Source organism: Thamnophis sirtalis, unplaced genomic scaffold, assembly GCF_051295495.1.
Source record: "Thamnophis sirtalis isolate CommonGarterSnake01/CBP01778 unplaced genomic scaffold, rThaSir2_p1.2 scaffold_6, whole genome shotgun sequence".
Lineage (NCBI taxonomy): Eukaryota > Metazoa > Chordata > Lepidosauria > Squamata > Natricidae > Thamnophis > Thamnophis sirtalis.
In genome coordinates, this window is record NW_028261386.1 from 115,606,043 (window position 1) to 115,621,203 (window position 15,161).

The 15,161-nt window shown below is 41.5% G+C and overlaps 1 protein-coding gene across 9 annotated transcripts in view; it reads right to left on the reverse strand.

The window, feature by feature from the left end:
* Positions 1 to 15,161, reverse strand: part of ANKRD6 (ankyrin repeat domain 6) — a 94,495-nt gene that overhangs the window by 15,901 nt on the left and 63,433 nt on the right. For 5 of the 9 annotated variants that reach the window (XM_087718755.1, XM_087718749.1, XM_087718750.1 and 2 more), the window contains exons 4-8: positions 14,754 to 14,931; positions 6,746 to 6,844; positions 4,953 to 5,051; positions 3,246 to 3,344; positions 1,857 to 1,955 (exon numbers count right to left, since the gene is read on the reverse strand). In XM_087718755.1, coding sequence (XP_087574881.1) covers positions 1,857 to 1,955; positions 3,246 to 3,344; positions 4,953 to 5,051; positions 6,746 to 6,844; positions 14,754 to 14,931 — 574 coding nt within the window. Of the gene's footprint in view, positions 1 to 1,856; positions 1,956 to 3,245; positions 3,345 to 4,952; positions 5,052 to 6,745; positions 6,845 to 14,753; positions 15,095 to 15,161 lie in introns of all 9 variants that reach the window. The other 4 variants (XM_087718756.1, XM_087718748.1, XM_087718754.1 and 1 more) reach the window with 4 other exon arrangements.

Here is a 15,161-nt window from a genome sequence, read left to right on the forward strand (position 1 = left end):
TGAAATCCCTATAGTAAAATTCTGATAGAAACAGATCAGTGGGGAAGAAGGAGTACCTGTTATTACATTCAAATTTATGTAAGTGGTGGATAATATTCATAAACTATACCGCAGCTTATGTAAAACAAATTAAGGTTAGTATGCTTTAAGTAAATTTTCATACATTTATATTATGTAAATTGGGGGAATCTACCAAACCATAGACCTTCCTACATATTATTTGGATATGAGATATGAAATCTAAGTCAGATTTTTTTTCTACTGCAAAGTCTGCAGAACGATAATCCATAGAATTATTACTGTGTTTCCCCGAAAATACGACCTGTCCTGAAACTAAAGCCTTGCCACATTTTTTGCATGGGCAAAAATATAAGCCCACCCCTGAAAATAAACCCCCTGGACAGCACCCCCCTCCAGCCAGGCAGAGCACCACTTACCGACATAGCGTTATCCTGAAGGCGCCAAGCCACAGGAGCCGGGGGGAGAAAGGCGCTAGGTTGGGGAGTGGCGTTCTGCCTGGCTGGAGGGGGGAGTTGCCAGGCGGCTGCTCCCTTGCGAACTGGCTCCCTAAGAGCCAGGCACACCCTCAGGGGCAAAGCAGCCATGAGGTGACCACGCTCATGAGCAACCGCCTGGCAAATCTCTTCTCCAGCCGGGCAGAGGACCATTCACTGACCTAGGGGGTATATCCCTAAGGCACCAAGCCACATGGCGCTCTGCCCTCTCCCCAGCTCCCGCAGCTTGGCGTATTAGGGATACCCCCTAGGTCAGTGCATGGAGCTCTGCCCGGCTGAAGAAGGTGGTTGCACGAGCATCTGTTTGGCCCCAGGCATGCCACCTAGCCTCAACATGTCCAGGCCCAGCTCTCCCTGCAGCAGCAGCAGCAGCCAAGCTCCGAGCATAACGTCTTCTCCGGTTCCAAACTCCAAAACTCGTCTGCCGAGTCTTCCAGCAGCGGCCGCTCTAGGAGTGCTCTCTATGGTTGTGGGCTGGCTGACTCGGCAGCCGAGTTTTGAAGTTTGGAACCAGAGAAGGCATTATGCTTGGAGCATGGCAGCAGCGACTGCAGGGCGAGCTGGGCCTGGACATGTTGAGGCTAGGAGGCATGCCTGCTGGGGACGGAACAGGCGCTCGCGCAACCCCCTTCTCCAGCCGGGCAGAGCTCCATGCACTGACCTAGGGGGTATCCCTAATGTGCCAAGCCGCGAGAGCTGGGGAGCGGGCAGAGCACCACATGGCTTGGCGCCTTAGGGATACCCCCTAGGTCAGTGAATGGTGCTCTGCCCGGCTGGAAAGGGGGTTTGCCGGGCAGTTGCTCATGAGCTTGGTCACCTCATGGCTGCTTCTTCCCTGAGGCTGTGCCCGGCTCTTCGGGAGCCAGTTTGCAAGAGAGCAGCTGCCTGGCAACCCCAAAACAATAAGCCCTCCCCTATAATAAGCCCAAGGCCATATTTTGCAAGTAAAAAGAAAATAAGACCCTGTTGTATTTTCGGGAAAATATGGTACTACACCGTAGTTTGTTTATTTTGTTTTACATGACCAAAAAGTTCATTTTAAAGTATATGTGCCATGACAAACATCCAACCGAGGCCAACAGAAGATGCCCAATTTCTTCAAGGCAATTTTCTTTTCTTTTCTATTCTATTCTACTCCTAATTCTAATTCTATTCATCAAGGCCATTCTGAACACCAAAAGAATACCTTGGACGTAACAATACGTTCCTAATAAATACTTACTTCAACTGCTTTCCATGAGATCCAGATTACTACAACTCTAATCACAGCCCTGAGTAACAAGAATACAGGTGAAAAGCTGACAGCAAATGAAATATGGACATTAAAGTGCATGCACTGACCTGATTCTTTTCATGGACGGAACAGAAAGCAGTGAGGAGCAACCTAATGATGGGTAAGTGATTGTAACGAGCTGCAACATGCAGACAGGTGTCTCCTGCCTAAAAATAAAGGGGAGGAGCTAAGCAAATCCAGTTTAAAAAAAAGAGCTTCAGCTAATGAGATGTCCCATCGTAAAGCAATGTACACATTCCCTAGGAGGCTGTAAACCAACATGCAGGGCCGGATTTTCCTATAAGCTAACTAGGCTTCAGCCTAGGGCCTCAAGATCAAGAGGGGCCTACATTCAAATTGTTAGCAAAATTAAAATTACACTATTCTAAAAACAGTGAACACTAAAACACTGAACCGAAAATAAGGCGAAATTCTACGCATATGACTAATAAACAAACATAAAAATGTATTGATTAAGATCGTTCCAGCGCCGCGGCAGTTGGGGAGCCCGCCCACGTTCCCGGCACCGGCGGTTGGGCGAGAGGTGCGGCCGCTCCCAGTAGCCGCCCCATCGACATGGAGCCCACCAGCAGCCAGGCAGGTGAGGGCGAGGGGGCCGAGCCAGGCAGCTGAGTGCAGCAGGGGAGGCGGCTGGCCTCGCTGCTTTTGCCACAGAGCAGAGTCGCCCTCCGTCGGGAGGCCAGCTATATATATTGATATATATTGATATATATCGCAGTAATGATGTATTTTATTGTCTCTCATGTAATTTACAAACTTAAAAATGGGAGGTGAAAGGGCCTCATAAGTGGAATAGCCTAGGGCCTCTTTTCATCTAAATCCGGCCCTGCCAACATGCACAAAATATTGACCACTACATTATTCAGCTAATGACAATTGAGAGTTCTTATCCTCAGATGTTAATAGCCCATTTACTTGGTAGCTGCACTGTTATGATAGCATACTTTGCTTATATTTTACTAATCACAAACTAGCCACCTGACACCTTTAGTTGCAAGTGCTCCTTTTATAAGGGGTCCCAGGTGTTCTCTGAGCTTGGTTGTTTTCTTATAAATATTTTCCTTTATTGCTGCTTTTATGCTCAGTGTACCGAGCAGGACTTTAAATCTCCACCAAATCCATAATTGAAGAAATATATGTTATTTGTCTCCATTCAATTGATGATTCATTTCTGATGCTCATTCCAAGAGAATAAGCTTATAATTGGTATGTGTTCTTTTGGCATGGATCCACTAAAATCTCAAATGCCTATTTAAATGACTCATGTCTAATACCAACATACTTGCAGCTATACAGATAATGAAACAATGAACGGATCACAACACAGATACTCAATGCGGATTCTGAAACATCTGTATCTGAACATTCAAAGCAGTCGATACATTTGATTTAATAATACTTTTTTTAAATACCACAGAACATTTGGTAATACTCACATTGTTTTTGCTATCAGTCCGAGAGCCTCCAAGCAATAGAACACGGACACTTTCAGAATGATTGTTTTGGCAGGCCAAATGCAGTGGAGTGTTACCTGCCTTAAGAAAGGAAGAGGGGAACACACTAATCATCATTAGAAAAACAAGTATGGATTTTTTAAAGCGGTATTTCTATTGGGGAGGGGGGAAATAATGAATACCAATGCTATTTAATTAGAATTTGCTTTAGGGCAAAAATATGTTTTCCTGGTAAATGTTTCAACAATGACTGAAAGATAAGGTAAGAATGTGATTGTTATTTAATGTATAACTACATACATGTGTATTTGTGTCTTGTGTATGGGTAGCAGTGGTGAGTTCCTACCAGTTCGGCCTTGTTCGGCCAAACCGATAGTGGTTTGGCGGCCTGGGTCGCTGGAACCAGCAGCGACCCAGGCCTGCCACGCCCCCAAACCGGTTCTCCGGGTGACGTCATAGGCACCACCACCTTGTTTTTTCCTTCTGTGCACGTGCAGAACAATGTTTATTGCACTGTGCATGTGTGCGCACAGCGTGCCCATGAGTGAACCAGCAGCAGTGACTGCCAGAACCGATCCCTAATGGGTAGATATGTAGTTTCTTCTGAAAGCAGGCAACAGAATTTCATTTTTAATGTGGGCCAGTGTGCTCACAGTAAAAAATGACAATAAAGTTTTATCTCTTTCTCTTTCTTATAAATAAAGATTACTTGGAATATTAATGACTGTTGAACACATGAATGTGAACATGTGTATATGCAAACAACACTGTGCTGTTGCTATGAAGATTAGATAAATTCTATGATGCAAGGAATCATGATAAAATTGTGATCTTCATTCACCTTATTAGGATCAAATTTGATAAATTAAAAATAATGGAATGTGAATACTTAAATTTCATACTACATAGTATCACTATCTACTAGCAGGTATACATAGATGATTTTCTCTCTCTTTATGACATATGAACATTTTCAAAATTTTATCAACAAAAGCCAATTTCTAATTATATTAATAATAAGATGAGGCATCAATGTACTATAAGACTAACAATAACTCTCTATTTTCCTGAGCTCCAAAAAACACTTGCTTCAAAGGGAGAATAGTTGTGTACTAACTGTAAAGGTTGAGGAAAGGTGAAAGAATAACATTGACAGAGCTGTTGAATTATATACAACTGAGCAAGATGAATATAATCAAAGCTATGGGATTCCTCAAGTAACCACAATCAATGGAACTTCTGCTTTTAATTAAACAACAGGAACACATTCACAAACAGGGATAAGAATGCTCCATCAAGAAGTAAATTATTCAAGTCAATTTTCTTTTGCTTTTCTACTTTTGTGCTTAAATCTCCCAGCTGATAAATTTATTTCTGTTTCTTCACTATTTCCTTGTTACCCCAATTCACATTCCTATTATAATGGATTTTTTTCTGCCTTGAGTGCAACACTGTCTTTTCAGCCAAAATGAAATGTAACTGTGTCAGTGGTCAAGATAATCCCCTTCTAAAAATGTGTTAGTGAGGAACAACTGAGGCACAGCCAATTAAAGCAAAAGAAATGTACTGCCACCACTCAGGAAACGTCATTGCCAAAAGCAACCAATAAGGAAAAATTGATATCTTATTTATTGTGTGTCTTTTCTCAAAGTACAAGAATTGAAAAGCTCCTTTTGGTGTGTAGCTCACCTTGTTCCTGGCAAGGACATTAGCTCCTGCTTTGACAAGCAGCTTAGCTGATTGGCTGAATCCATGCCAAGAAGCTTCATGAAGAGCTGTGTTCCCATCCTGGGGAGCAAAACAGAAAAAGTTATTTTATAGAAAGAATTAAGATTATTTACTTTACATGCATTGGGCATCACTGCCAAAGAAATGCCTCTTGTCAAACCTCGTTATAATGAAGGGAACATTCTAAGCACTCCACCTTGGCACTGGGCAATTGAACCACATTATTCCCTATTTTTATTATTATTATCTGTTCCCAAAAATATGAAATCACAGCTGCCAGTTCTTTTGTTGGTGTTGGCCTCCATGCATATTGAGTTCTTCCCAATAACCTAGGATGTCATAATGTATCAGCGTGGTGTATGTGTGGATCCAAGCAGTGTGGCCTTTTGCAACTGACAGATGGAAATGCTGTCAATGCATTTTCTAAGTGCCATCCAAGATTTTTGGATATGGCACTCAGTATGCCAATAACCATGAGATCACTATGGCAGATTTATGCTATAATCTTTCAAATTCGATTTTAGGTTCTTCATCATCATCGTTATTATTATTTCTTTTATTCATTAAACATAAAACTCAGTCAACTGAACATTTAAAGATGTTACCATTGACTAGTGCTAATGGTTGATACGGTTTGCTGCCAGCATCCTAGGTATCAACCAAGTACCTTCTTAAAATATACGATGTTCCTAGTAGCACAGTTTTTTTGCAGTTCTGCTGGTGTTATTGCAGGAAGCTGCAATTTGTTGATGTATCTTATAAAATTCTTGGACATGGTACCAAGTGCCCCGATGACAATGCGTATCACAGTTACATGTTTCATCCATAATCGGGTAGTTTCAATGGCCAGGTCGCAGTATTTCCTGATTTTTTTCAGTTTTTTTCTTCGATTCTAGCATCTCCTGGTACCGCGATGTCAATAAATTGTATGTTTCAGCCCTCTACAACCGTGATATCTGGCATGTTGTGTTCCAAATGACGATCCATCTGTATTCAAAAGTCCCACAAGATCTTCACCTTCTCATTTTTAGTAACTTTTTCTACTTGTGCTCCCATGACTTTTTGGATACAGGTTGTTGTTGTTATTATTAATCGTACAGTCAGCCAATTGTTCAGACTGTGTTTGGAATTTTTGTCTACCAACTGAGTCCTTACCAAGGACCTGGAATAGGCAAATCTGGATGTTTGATTGTGTTAGATATATCATCGCAGGATGGAAGCAGTTCGAAGTAGATGATGATGATGATGATGATGATGATGATGATGATGATGATGATGATGATGATGAAGAAGAAGAAGAAGAAGAAGAAGAAGAAGAAGGTGGAGGTGGTGATGATGATGATGATGATTATTATTTCTTCTTTTTCTTCTTCTACTACTACTACTATTACTACTACTACTACTACTACTACTACTACTACTACTACTATTTCTCCTCTTAGTAGAAGCTTAGCACATCTATTTTGCTTGTTGCTTGCTTGATATCTATGGTAATTCTCAATCATCCACGTTATGGTTGTCCCAAAGGTGCATTTTTCTTTTTTTCAAGAGGCAACTGGACTTTCTGGTTTTTCTTTGAAGACATTTCACTTCTCATCCCAAAAGCTTCTTCAGCTCTGACTGGATGGTGGGGAATTGTTGCTTGCTTTTTAAAGAAAGCTATACAATTCGATAACCAAATTTGGCAATACGCTACTAACATTCGATGGAACACCAAAAAAATACAAACAGAGGACCTTGGCCGAAATTGTTACCTTATCTTGCCTGTCCAGTGCACATCCTTCATGGATAAGAACTGAGATAACATCTGTGTTCCCTACAACAGTCGCCCGATGCAAAGCTGTTTGATCACTCTGCAAAAAGAAGCAGTGATGTTTCTATTTAATTAAGCTATGTTACACACAGTGATATAGAACTTTTCATGGGGAGAACATACTAAGGGACTGGAAAAGACATTCAGCCCACAGATAGGTAACAAAGATATACTCTAGCTGTAACAGTCACAGGCTTGATTCACACATTCCACTAAGTTATAATGTGATTTAGTTGTTTTTAGTCACAGCAGGTGGCAGCACATGATCAAATTTGGTTGATGGAGAGACTTTTAGGATGAGAAGCTTTCAGAAAATTTTAGAGCAGTACGTGAGAATGGGAAGTGGGAAGTTCTTTAAAAAAAATTAAAGAAAAACAACAAACACGGAGCTAGTTTGGTTTAACGGTTAAGCATAGAAACCAGGAGATGGTGAGTTCTAGTCCCACCTGAGGCATGAAAGTCAGCTGGTGGAGTTGGGCCAGTCACACTCTCTCAGCCTGACCACCTCATCACAGGTGGAGAAAATAGGAGAAAGGGGGTATTAAGTACCTATGTTCACCGCCTTGAGTTATTTATAGAAATAAAAAAAGGGAAGAGAAAAACCACTTCCACGCCTTTTAAAACTAAAATATATGAACAGCTCATTAAGGTCACCAGGAAAGGACTCAACTCAAGGATCTCTTTACTTTAGTGTAAAAACTGAATTCAAAACATTATAGTTTATAGATCATAGTGCAGCAGTCCTCAACCATAGAAGATGGTGACAGAGTGACGGCTCTTTAATAGCACCTGATTTTCCATTCCTTTTAGTTCTTTTTTTACTTTTAATCTAATAATTTGTATTTTTTTTCTTAGTTTTATGCCATTTCTCACCTTCCTTTTATTTTTATTTATTTTTTAGCAAGTAGAATTAATATTTAAATTATTATTATTATTTTAGTAATTAGAAATAAGATGCTTTCTTATCCCGGACTATTGGCATGCTAACTAAGGGTACAAAATTATAAAGCAGGAACAAAAGAAGAAGCTGGAAAAAAATGAAAGGGAAATGCAAGCCAGAGATTCAGATTCAGGAAAGACAAAATCCCAAACAATATAAGACTGAGATGGCCTCTGGGCAACCAAAGATAAAAAGACTTAATCCATCTTAAATGCATTGTATTTAAGTCTCCTCTTCTTCTTTCTCTGTTCTTTCAACTTTTAATTCTTATTCCTCATTAGACTGGGAAGTGAATGACCGCCCTTCCTCTGAAGTTTCAATTTCAATTTCAATTTATTGACATTTGTATGCCGCCCACTCCCTTGGGACTCTGGGCGGCTTACAGGCGAGACAAAAAACATATATATATATATAAATTTCGCACCATGCATACTGTTAGAATGGGGCTGGATACTAATCAACAGCCCCAGGCCTGCCGGAACAGCCAGGTCTTAGCAGCTTTACGGAAGGCTGGAAGAGTAGTAAGGGTCCGGATCTCAACGGGGAGATCGTTCCATAGGGCCGGAGCAGCTACAGAGAAGGCCCTCCCCCGGGGAGTCGCCAACTAACATTGACTGGCCGATGGCACCCGGAGGAGGCCCAATCTGTGTGATCTTATTGGTCGTTGGGAGGTAAATGGCAGGAGTTGAAAATCTAATAAGTTTTATTTTTTTTATTTATCTATCAAATTTTTAAGACCTGTCTACTTCATAGGCATCGGACAGAAGGGAGGTTGTGCTTTATACCGAGAGTAATTTACATGGAGGCCTGGATTTGGTTGCTAAGAATTGCCCTTTAGCAGCACAAACAGACATTGCTACACATAATCAGCCAGTAAAAAAATATATGAAATCAGCCAGTGGAAATATGGGGTGCGGGGGATGACTTTAATGGAAAACTATATTTCCAAGCCAGCTATGAAATTAACTAGCAGCTCATAAATTTCAAAACTTACCTCTAACCCAGGGATCTCAAACTCAAGAGTGTTTAGATCTGGCCTGTGGGGCCACCTTGGGAAAAGTGCTGCTGCCAGCAAAAATGGTGCTTGGGAGGGCCACGCGCTGCCCTCCTGAGCTCCATTTTTGGCTGTGATGGCCTCCAATAACCCTTTGCACATGGCCCTCCCAAGCTCCATTTTTGCTGGCAGAGTGTGCGGGCCACTGTGGGTGGCCCCGACATGAGTGACATTGAGCTGGCCATGCCCCCCCCCTGGCCATGTCCCCCATCCTGAGGTCAAACAAAAGCCTGATGTGGCCCTCTCCCTTGGTTGAGTTGTGAGCCGCCCTGAGTCCCCTTCGGGGGAAAAGGGCAGCATATAAATAAAATAAACATTCAACATTCAACATTCAATGAAATCGAGTTTGACACTCCTGCTCTAACCCATGGACTATAGAGATTTCTTTCCAGTTAAAGAAGCCACTGAGAGAAAATTAATTTTGCAGAGACACGGGATCTTGCTTCAAGCTGCCGAAACTCCTTTGAAGGAGAGCAGGTGGCACAACAGACAAGCAATATTACTTCTCTTTGTTGTAAAGTGTGCTCCAATGCGCTTATAGAAATCTCCTGCCTTCCTGGCAGACACGGCTCTAAAAGGATAATGCTAACTTTTAGGCAGTTTATTTTCTGCTTTTCAAACTTAAAAACTTTTTAAGCAGGTTTTATATTCTGCCAATACTTTCTTTATAACAGTTGTATCCAGCCCTTGCTAAATTCTGGGAGTAGAGCCAAGCCAGTGAGGGAGGATGGCAGAAGACTATAGAGCTCCTAATCACAACCATCCACTATGTGTAGAACAGAAGAGTCCTTTAACGTCAAGTCAGAACAGGACAAATCCAAGGAAAGAAATACCCTGGATTTAATTAAAGGAAAGATACAGGCTTCAAGTGACTTTTTTTGAAATGGGAAAGTCTTAGCTCAGCTATTTGCCACTGTCTCTCCAAAGAAAACACAACTGATCTTAAGCAACCTTCAAATAGTTAAATTTATGGTTCAGTCAGCCACCATTGAAACTGGGTCTCCTAACCCAAGGGTTATCAACCTTTCGCACCTCAGGGATCACTAAATTCATAATTTTAAATCCTGTGGGCCACTAATGTGAATTAGTGACAGGATGGGGTTCTTCAGGCACTTAGCTTGTTAGCGGAGAGAAGCGCCTGTGGTCAACCCCAATTTTGCTGTCCACTGCACCTAGGAATCTCAAATAGGGCCAAGAATGAATGTTTGTGTTGTAACCAGCCCAGGTGCTAGATTGGCCCCCTGCAAACTCTGTCTTTTGAGGAGTCTGGCCGAAGTTTCATGCACCGCTCACTGAAGCGCCTGGATTCCCAGGGAGGGAGGGAGGGAAGGGGTGGAGCTACTAAATAGGCAGCTAAACTATGTGCCTGAAGGACCCCATCCCATCAGCAGGTGGGAATAATTGCTTCGGTGAATGAAATCCAGCCCAGGGTCCTTAGTATGAGGATCCCCGATTTAGCGCAATATAAAAAAATGCAAAGATTTTTCTGTGACCACCAAAATTTTCTCACGGACCACCAGTTGGTGACCACTGTCCTAACAGCTTATTTCCTTCTAGTTGCTCCTCTGAAATGCTGCTAAGCCCAGCCTCTGAGAATACAAAATCCCCAATAAATAAAAAAGGTGTTCCAATCCAAAGCAAAACTATACAAAAGGAAAAAAAAAAACAACCAGCGGTTAATATAGCATAATCTTCATATAACCGTTTGCAAATAAGTCTGTAGTTGATGATCTATTACGAGTGGGCCCTGAGACTCAGTCTGAATAATTTACCGAAATGTTTCTATCAGCTGTCCAGCATGGCGATCCCATTCCCCAAAGGTGTGCTACATCTATACCTTGCCATTCATCACTGAAAAGAAAATTTATCTACAAGAGGTATGAATTGGAATGATTTTCTGTTATGTGCCTTCAACTGGATCTAATTTTGCCCTGAGTTTAATGATGCCAGCAGTAGGTGCTGGGCCCACAGGCCCAGAGCTTTGAGTAGCAGATTGGAGTTTGGTGAACACTCACTTCTATGAGAAAGAACAGGGACAATCACAATTAAGAAAGAGAAAAGCTGGAGTTTATAATAACTGTGCCTATATGGGAATTATTGACAATATTGCTCCAGCCTCAGAAACAAACTGTCTACCTGAATCTTCATCTTCTATGAAACCATCCCATTCAAAATGCTTTGTCTCAAAGAGATCTATACGAATTGTAACCTCAGGTGTAGCTACTTGGAAAAAATCTATTGATGGTGCTTTGATGAAATCATGTCTGAATTTAAGATACAAGCAGTCTTTGGCTTATGACCATTTGTTCAGCAACCACTAAAAGTTAAAACGACATTAAACAAATGGTCATAAGTGCAGGGCTATTTGTATCTCACTCCTATGTGGTCCTGTGATCAGGATCTGGCCACTTGGCAACTGGCTCACACAAATGATTGGTTGCAATCCCCTGTGATAACCTGATCACCATTTGTGACATTCCTTGCTGGCTTCCCCAGAGAATCAATGGAGAAACTGGCAGGGAAGGTCACAAGTAGTAGTGAAACTCATCAGTTCCTACTAATATACATGGGGATAAAATTACACACATATTCTTGTATGATTTTGACACAAACACTCTTAAGGAAACCATATTCCATTTTTTAAAAAAAATGATAGATAACCTCAGAGAAGTTCAATTATTTTTATTACTGGGCCTTGTATAACTCCTTACTATAAAATAGCTTAGCCTGATTACTAATTCATAACAGAAGCTGACTCGCTCACTCACCCAATAGATTTTTGTGGTAACAGTAACTTTAATCAGATCAGCACATGAACAAAAAACCAGCATTATGCTGACATTAGAGAAAGACAATGTCTGCTCTGGAAAAATTTCTCTCCAATTAAAACGAATCTCAAGTCACACAGCAGGAAGTTGCTTCAACACTGATAGTTTCTGCCCACATCAAAGCAGAAAAGCCTACAAAATAGTTAGTCAGCCCAGCTTTCTGTGGCAATGATGCCTTCACACATGGGAGATGACCTGGTGACTGCAATACAAATTATCTAGCACAGGTGAATGCAAAGAATAGGATATAAAGAAGTATAATACATTTTTTTTAAAAATTATGAAAAAAAGAGTAATACAGGTGGTTCTTGCTTAATGACTATTCAAAATGGCAATGGTGATGAATGAGTGGCATTTATGACTGGTCCTTGTACTTATGGTGGCCGCATTCTGTGGTCACGTGATCATTATTTGCGACCTTCTTTGCCCGCTTCGTACAAGTCACATCACTTGGAAAGCTGGCAGGTCACAAATGGTGACTTCGTGCCATTGCACTTAATAATAGCAATAGCAATAGCAGTTAGACTTATATACCGCTTTATAGGGCTTTCAGCCCTCTCTAAGCGGTTTACAGAGTCAGCATATCGCCCTCACAGTCTGGGTCCTCATTTCACCCACCTTGGAAGGATGGAAGGCTGAGTCAACCTTGAGCCGGTGAGATTACAACCGTTGAACTGCAGATAACAGTCAGCTGAAATGGCCTGCAGTACTGCACCCTAACCACTGCGCCACCTCGGCTCTCAAATAACAGTGCAGGATTCACTTAGCAACAGGAACCGGAAGTGCTGGAACATCTGTCAGTAAGTGACATGGTCACATGACAACTCTGGGTCAAAAGACGACTCTTCTCTGGCAATTCAGAATGAACCAAACCCCATTGAGTGCAATAGCAATTGGAAGCTAGATGTTGCGCTTAATATGTAAATTCTACTGTAAATCTGTGTTAAAGTAGAAATAATGATATAAAGATATATAATCCAGCTATCAGAATAAGAGAATAGTCCCCTCTATTCAAGGTAACGCTTATTTGGTGCCTGAAATTAATACTCTCATATTTATAAGAAAGGGAAATAGCAACCCAGGTTTGGTTTGGTTTTTTTAGTGCATGGCAGAGATAGCCAAGGAAATCTACAATGCCTTTTAACCACAGAACAGTTCAGTCTTCACTCACTGGAGAAGAGCCTAATGCTGGGGAAGAGTGAGGGGAAAAGAAGAAGGGGACGACAGAGAATGAGGTAGCTGGATGGAGTCACTGAAGCAGTCAGCATGAGATTAAATGGACTCCAGAGGATGGTAGAGGACAGGAAGGCCTGGAGGAACATTGTCCATGGGATCACAATGGGTCGGACATCACTTCGCAACTAACAACAGTTCAGTCTAAAATTTCCAGTTCATTTTGTTCACACATGCACGCTATTCATAGTGCATCACAGGGGGCAAACTAGCTTTACCCCAGGTGGCTAGCAGCTCATCCAGGCTTTCTTTCACTGACCTCGCCTCGCACTGGGGCAGGTCAGGCACTGGCTTCCACTTCCACCTGGAATATTACTAGCTTTTCCCACCGGAGTGGTACTTATTTATCTATTTGCATTTTTTATATGCTTTCGAACTGCTAGGTGGGCAAGAGCTAGAGGCAAATGACGGGAGTTCATTCCGTCATGCAATGCCAAGGGCTTGAACTGTGGGAGTACTGGCCATCTCTAGTTGACAAATCCAGTGTCTTTAAGCCACTGTCCACTGTGTTCCCTATAGTAATCCAGTTAATAAGAATACATACTTGAATTATCTTAACCGTCCTTTTTTAATTTATTCGATGATCACCAAAAATAAGGAAAATAAAAGAACACAAAACCAATTAATAAATGAGAATGCAAAAAGCCCGTTGCCAAAACCTTCCTGCATAGTTTGGAAAGTCGGTAAATGCATGCACAATTCAAACATTTTAAACATTCATAGCCAATAGTCCTAACCAAGCTATCTTCCAATACCTCAACCATTTCACAAAATGAGCAACTCCTCATAGATAATATGTATTCTTCAACCATTCCAGATACTGATCCTGAGATCATATTCGTCCAAGGAGACAGAAGCAGTGAAATCTGTATTTTGATGACTCCATCTTATGTACATGTTTATATATACCATATTTTTGGAGTATAAGACCCACCTTTTTCCTACAAAAAAGTGGGTGAAATCTGGGTGCATCTTATACACTGAATACAGCATTTTTGGCCTCCCGAAACTCCACCCTGTGCATCCTGTTTTTCGCAAAAATGAACATGCAGAGGGTTTGGGAGGCCTGCAAAGTGCTCATGGGGACTGGGGAGGGCAAAAATAAGTGAAAATGGCCCAGTTTTTCACAAAAATGGGGGTGCTTTGCCCTCCCAAGCCCCCAGAAGCACTCTGCAGGCCTCTGGTGCATCTTTGCAAAAAATAGGCTTGTTTTTGTGAAAAACAGGCTGTTTTTGCTCGTTTTTGCCCTCCCCAGCCCCCAGGAGCACTTTGCAGGCCTCTCAAACTCTCTGCACACCCAGTTTTTCACACAAAAAATGGACATGCAGAGGGTTTGGAAGGCCTACAGAGTGTTCCTGGGGGCCGGGAAGGAAGAAACATTTTTTTAAAATTTACCTCTTCAAAATTTTGGTGCGTCTTATATTCCGGTGCATCTTATAGTCCAAAAATATGGTATTTGTGTGCAACACTGTGACATAAAAATAAAAGGCCAGAGTTTATTTGTGTAAGTCCTCATTTGGGCATCATCATGGTTCAAAATAATGCCTGAGATGACAGTCCTTAAAGCCACTACAACCTGATTTATTAAAGCAAGAATTAAAAATGCTCCCAGAACTCACGGTTGCCTGTGAATGACTTATGTACATGACACTCAGATTCCTTGTTTAGGGATGAGTCCATATAAATGGAAGCAATATCCTTTGGCATTTGGGATACACTTCATTCCCTTAGATAGGGACCCCTAGAACACACAGCGGGACTCTACACAAAAGGTAAATTACTTTGTGGAGAAGCGTCTAAGTAAATGAGACATGCAACCATGCATTTTTGAAGTAGATCCGACATGCCAGATGGCCAATCCGAATGCTACATGCAAGCTGAAAAGAGTTCTAACCTCTTTCTCTCTTTGCAATCTTCTAGGATCTTTTCTAGCCTTTTTCCTCTGTTTTTTCTTATTTTTTTCTTCCTCGACTTCTGTGACCAGGACCACAGCTCCCTTGACTATTTCTGGGGCGTGTGCTGTATGAACACTCATTGACCAATCAGAGATGGCATCTGGATTCCAATAGGGGCTTGCGGGATTAGCAGGGAGAAGGAAAAAATTACTTCGTGGGGTTTCATAGTCTAGAGAACTGGCTTCCACAGGCTGAAATTCATAATAATCCCATTCAAGGTCACTGGAGGTCATTCTTCAATTAATGATTAGGTCTTTAACAATATGTTAACGATCAACATCTGTAGAACATGAAGTCAGCATTTAAAATATTCTACCACATTTAACAAGTTTCTTTACATCATCTGG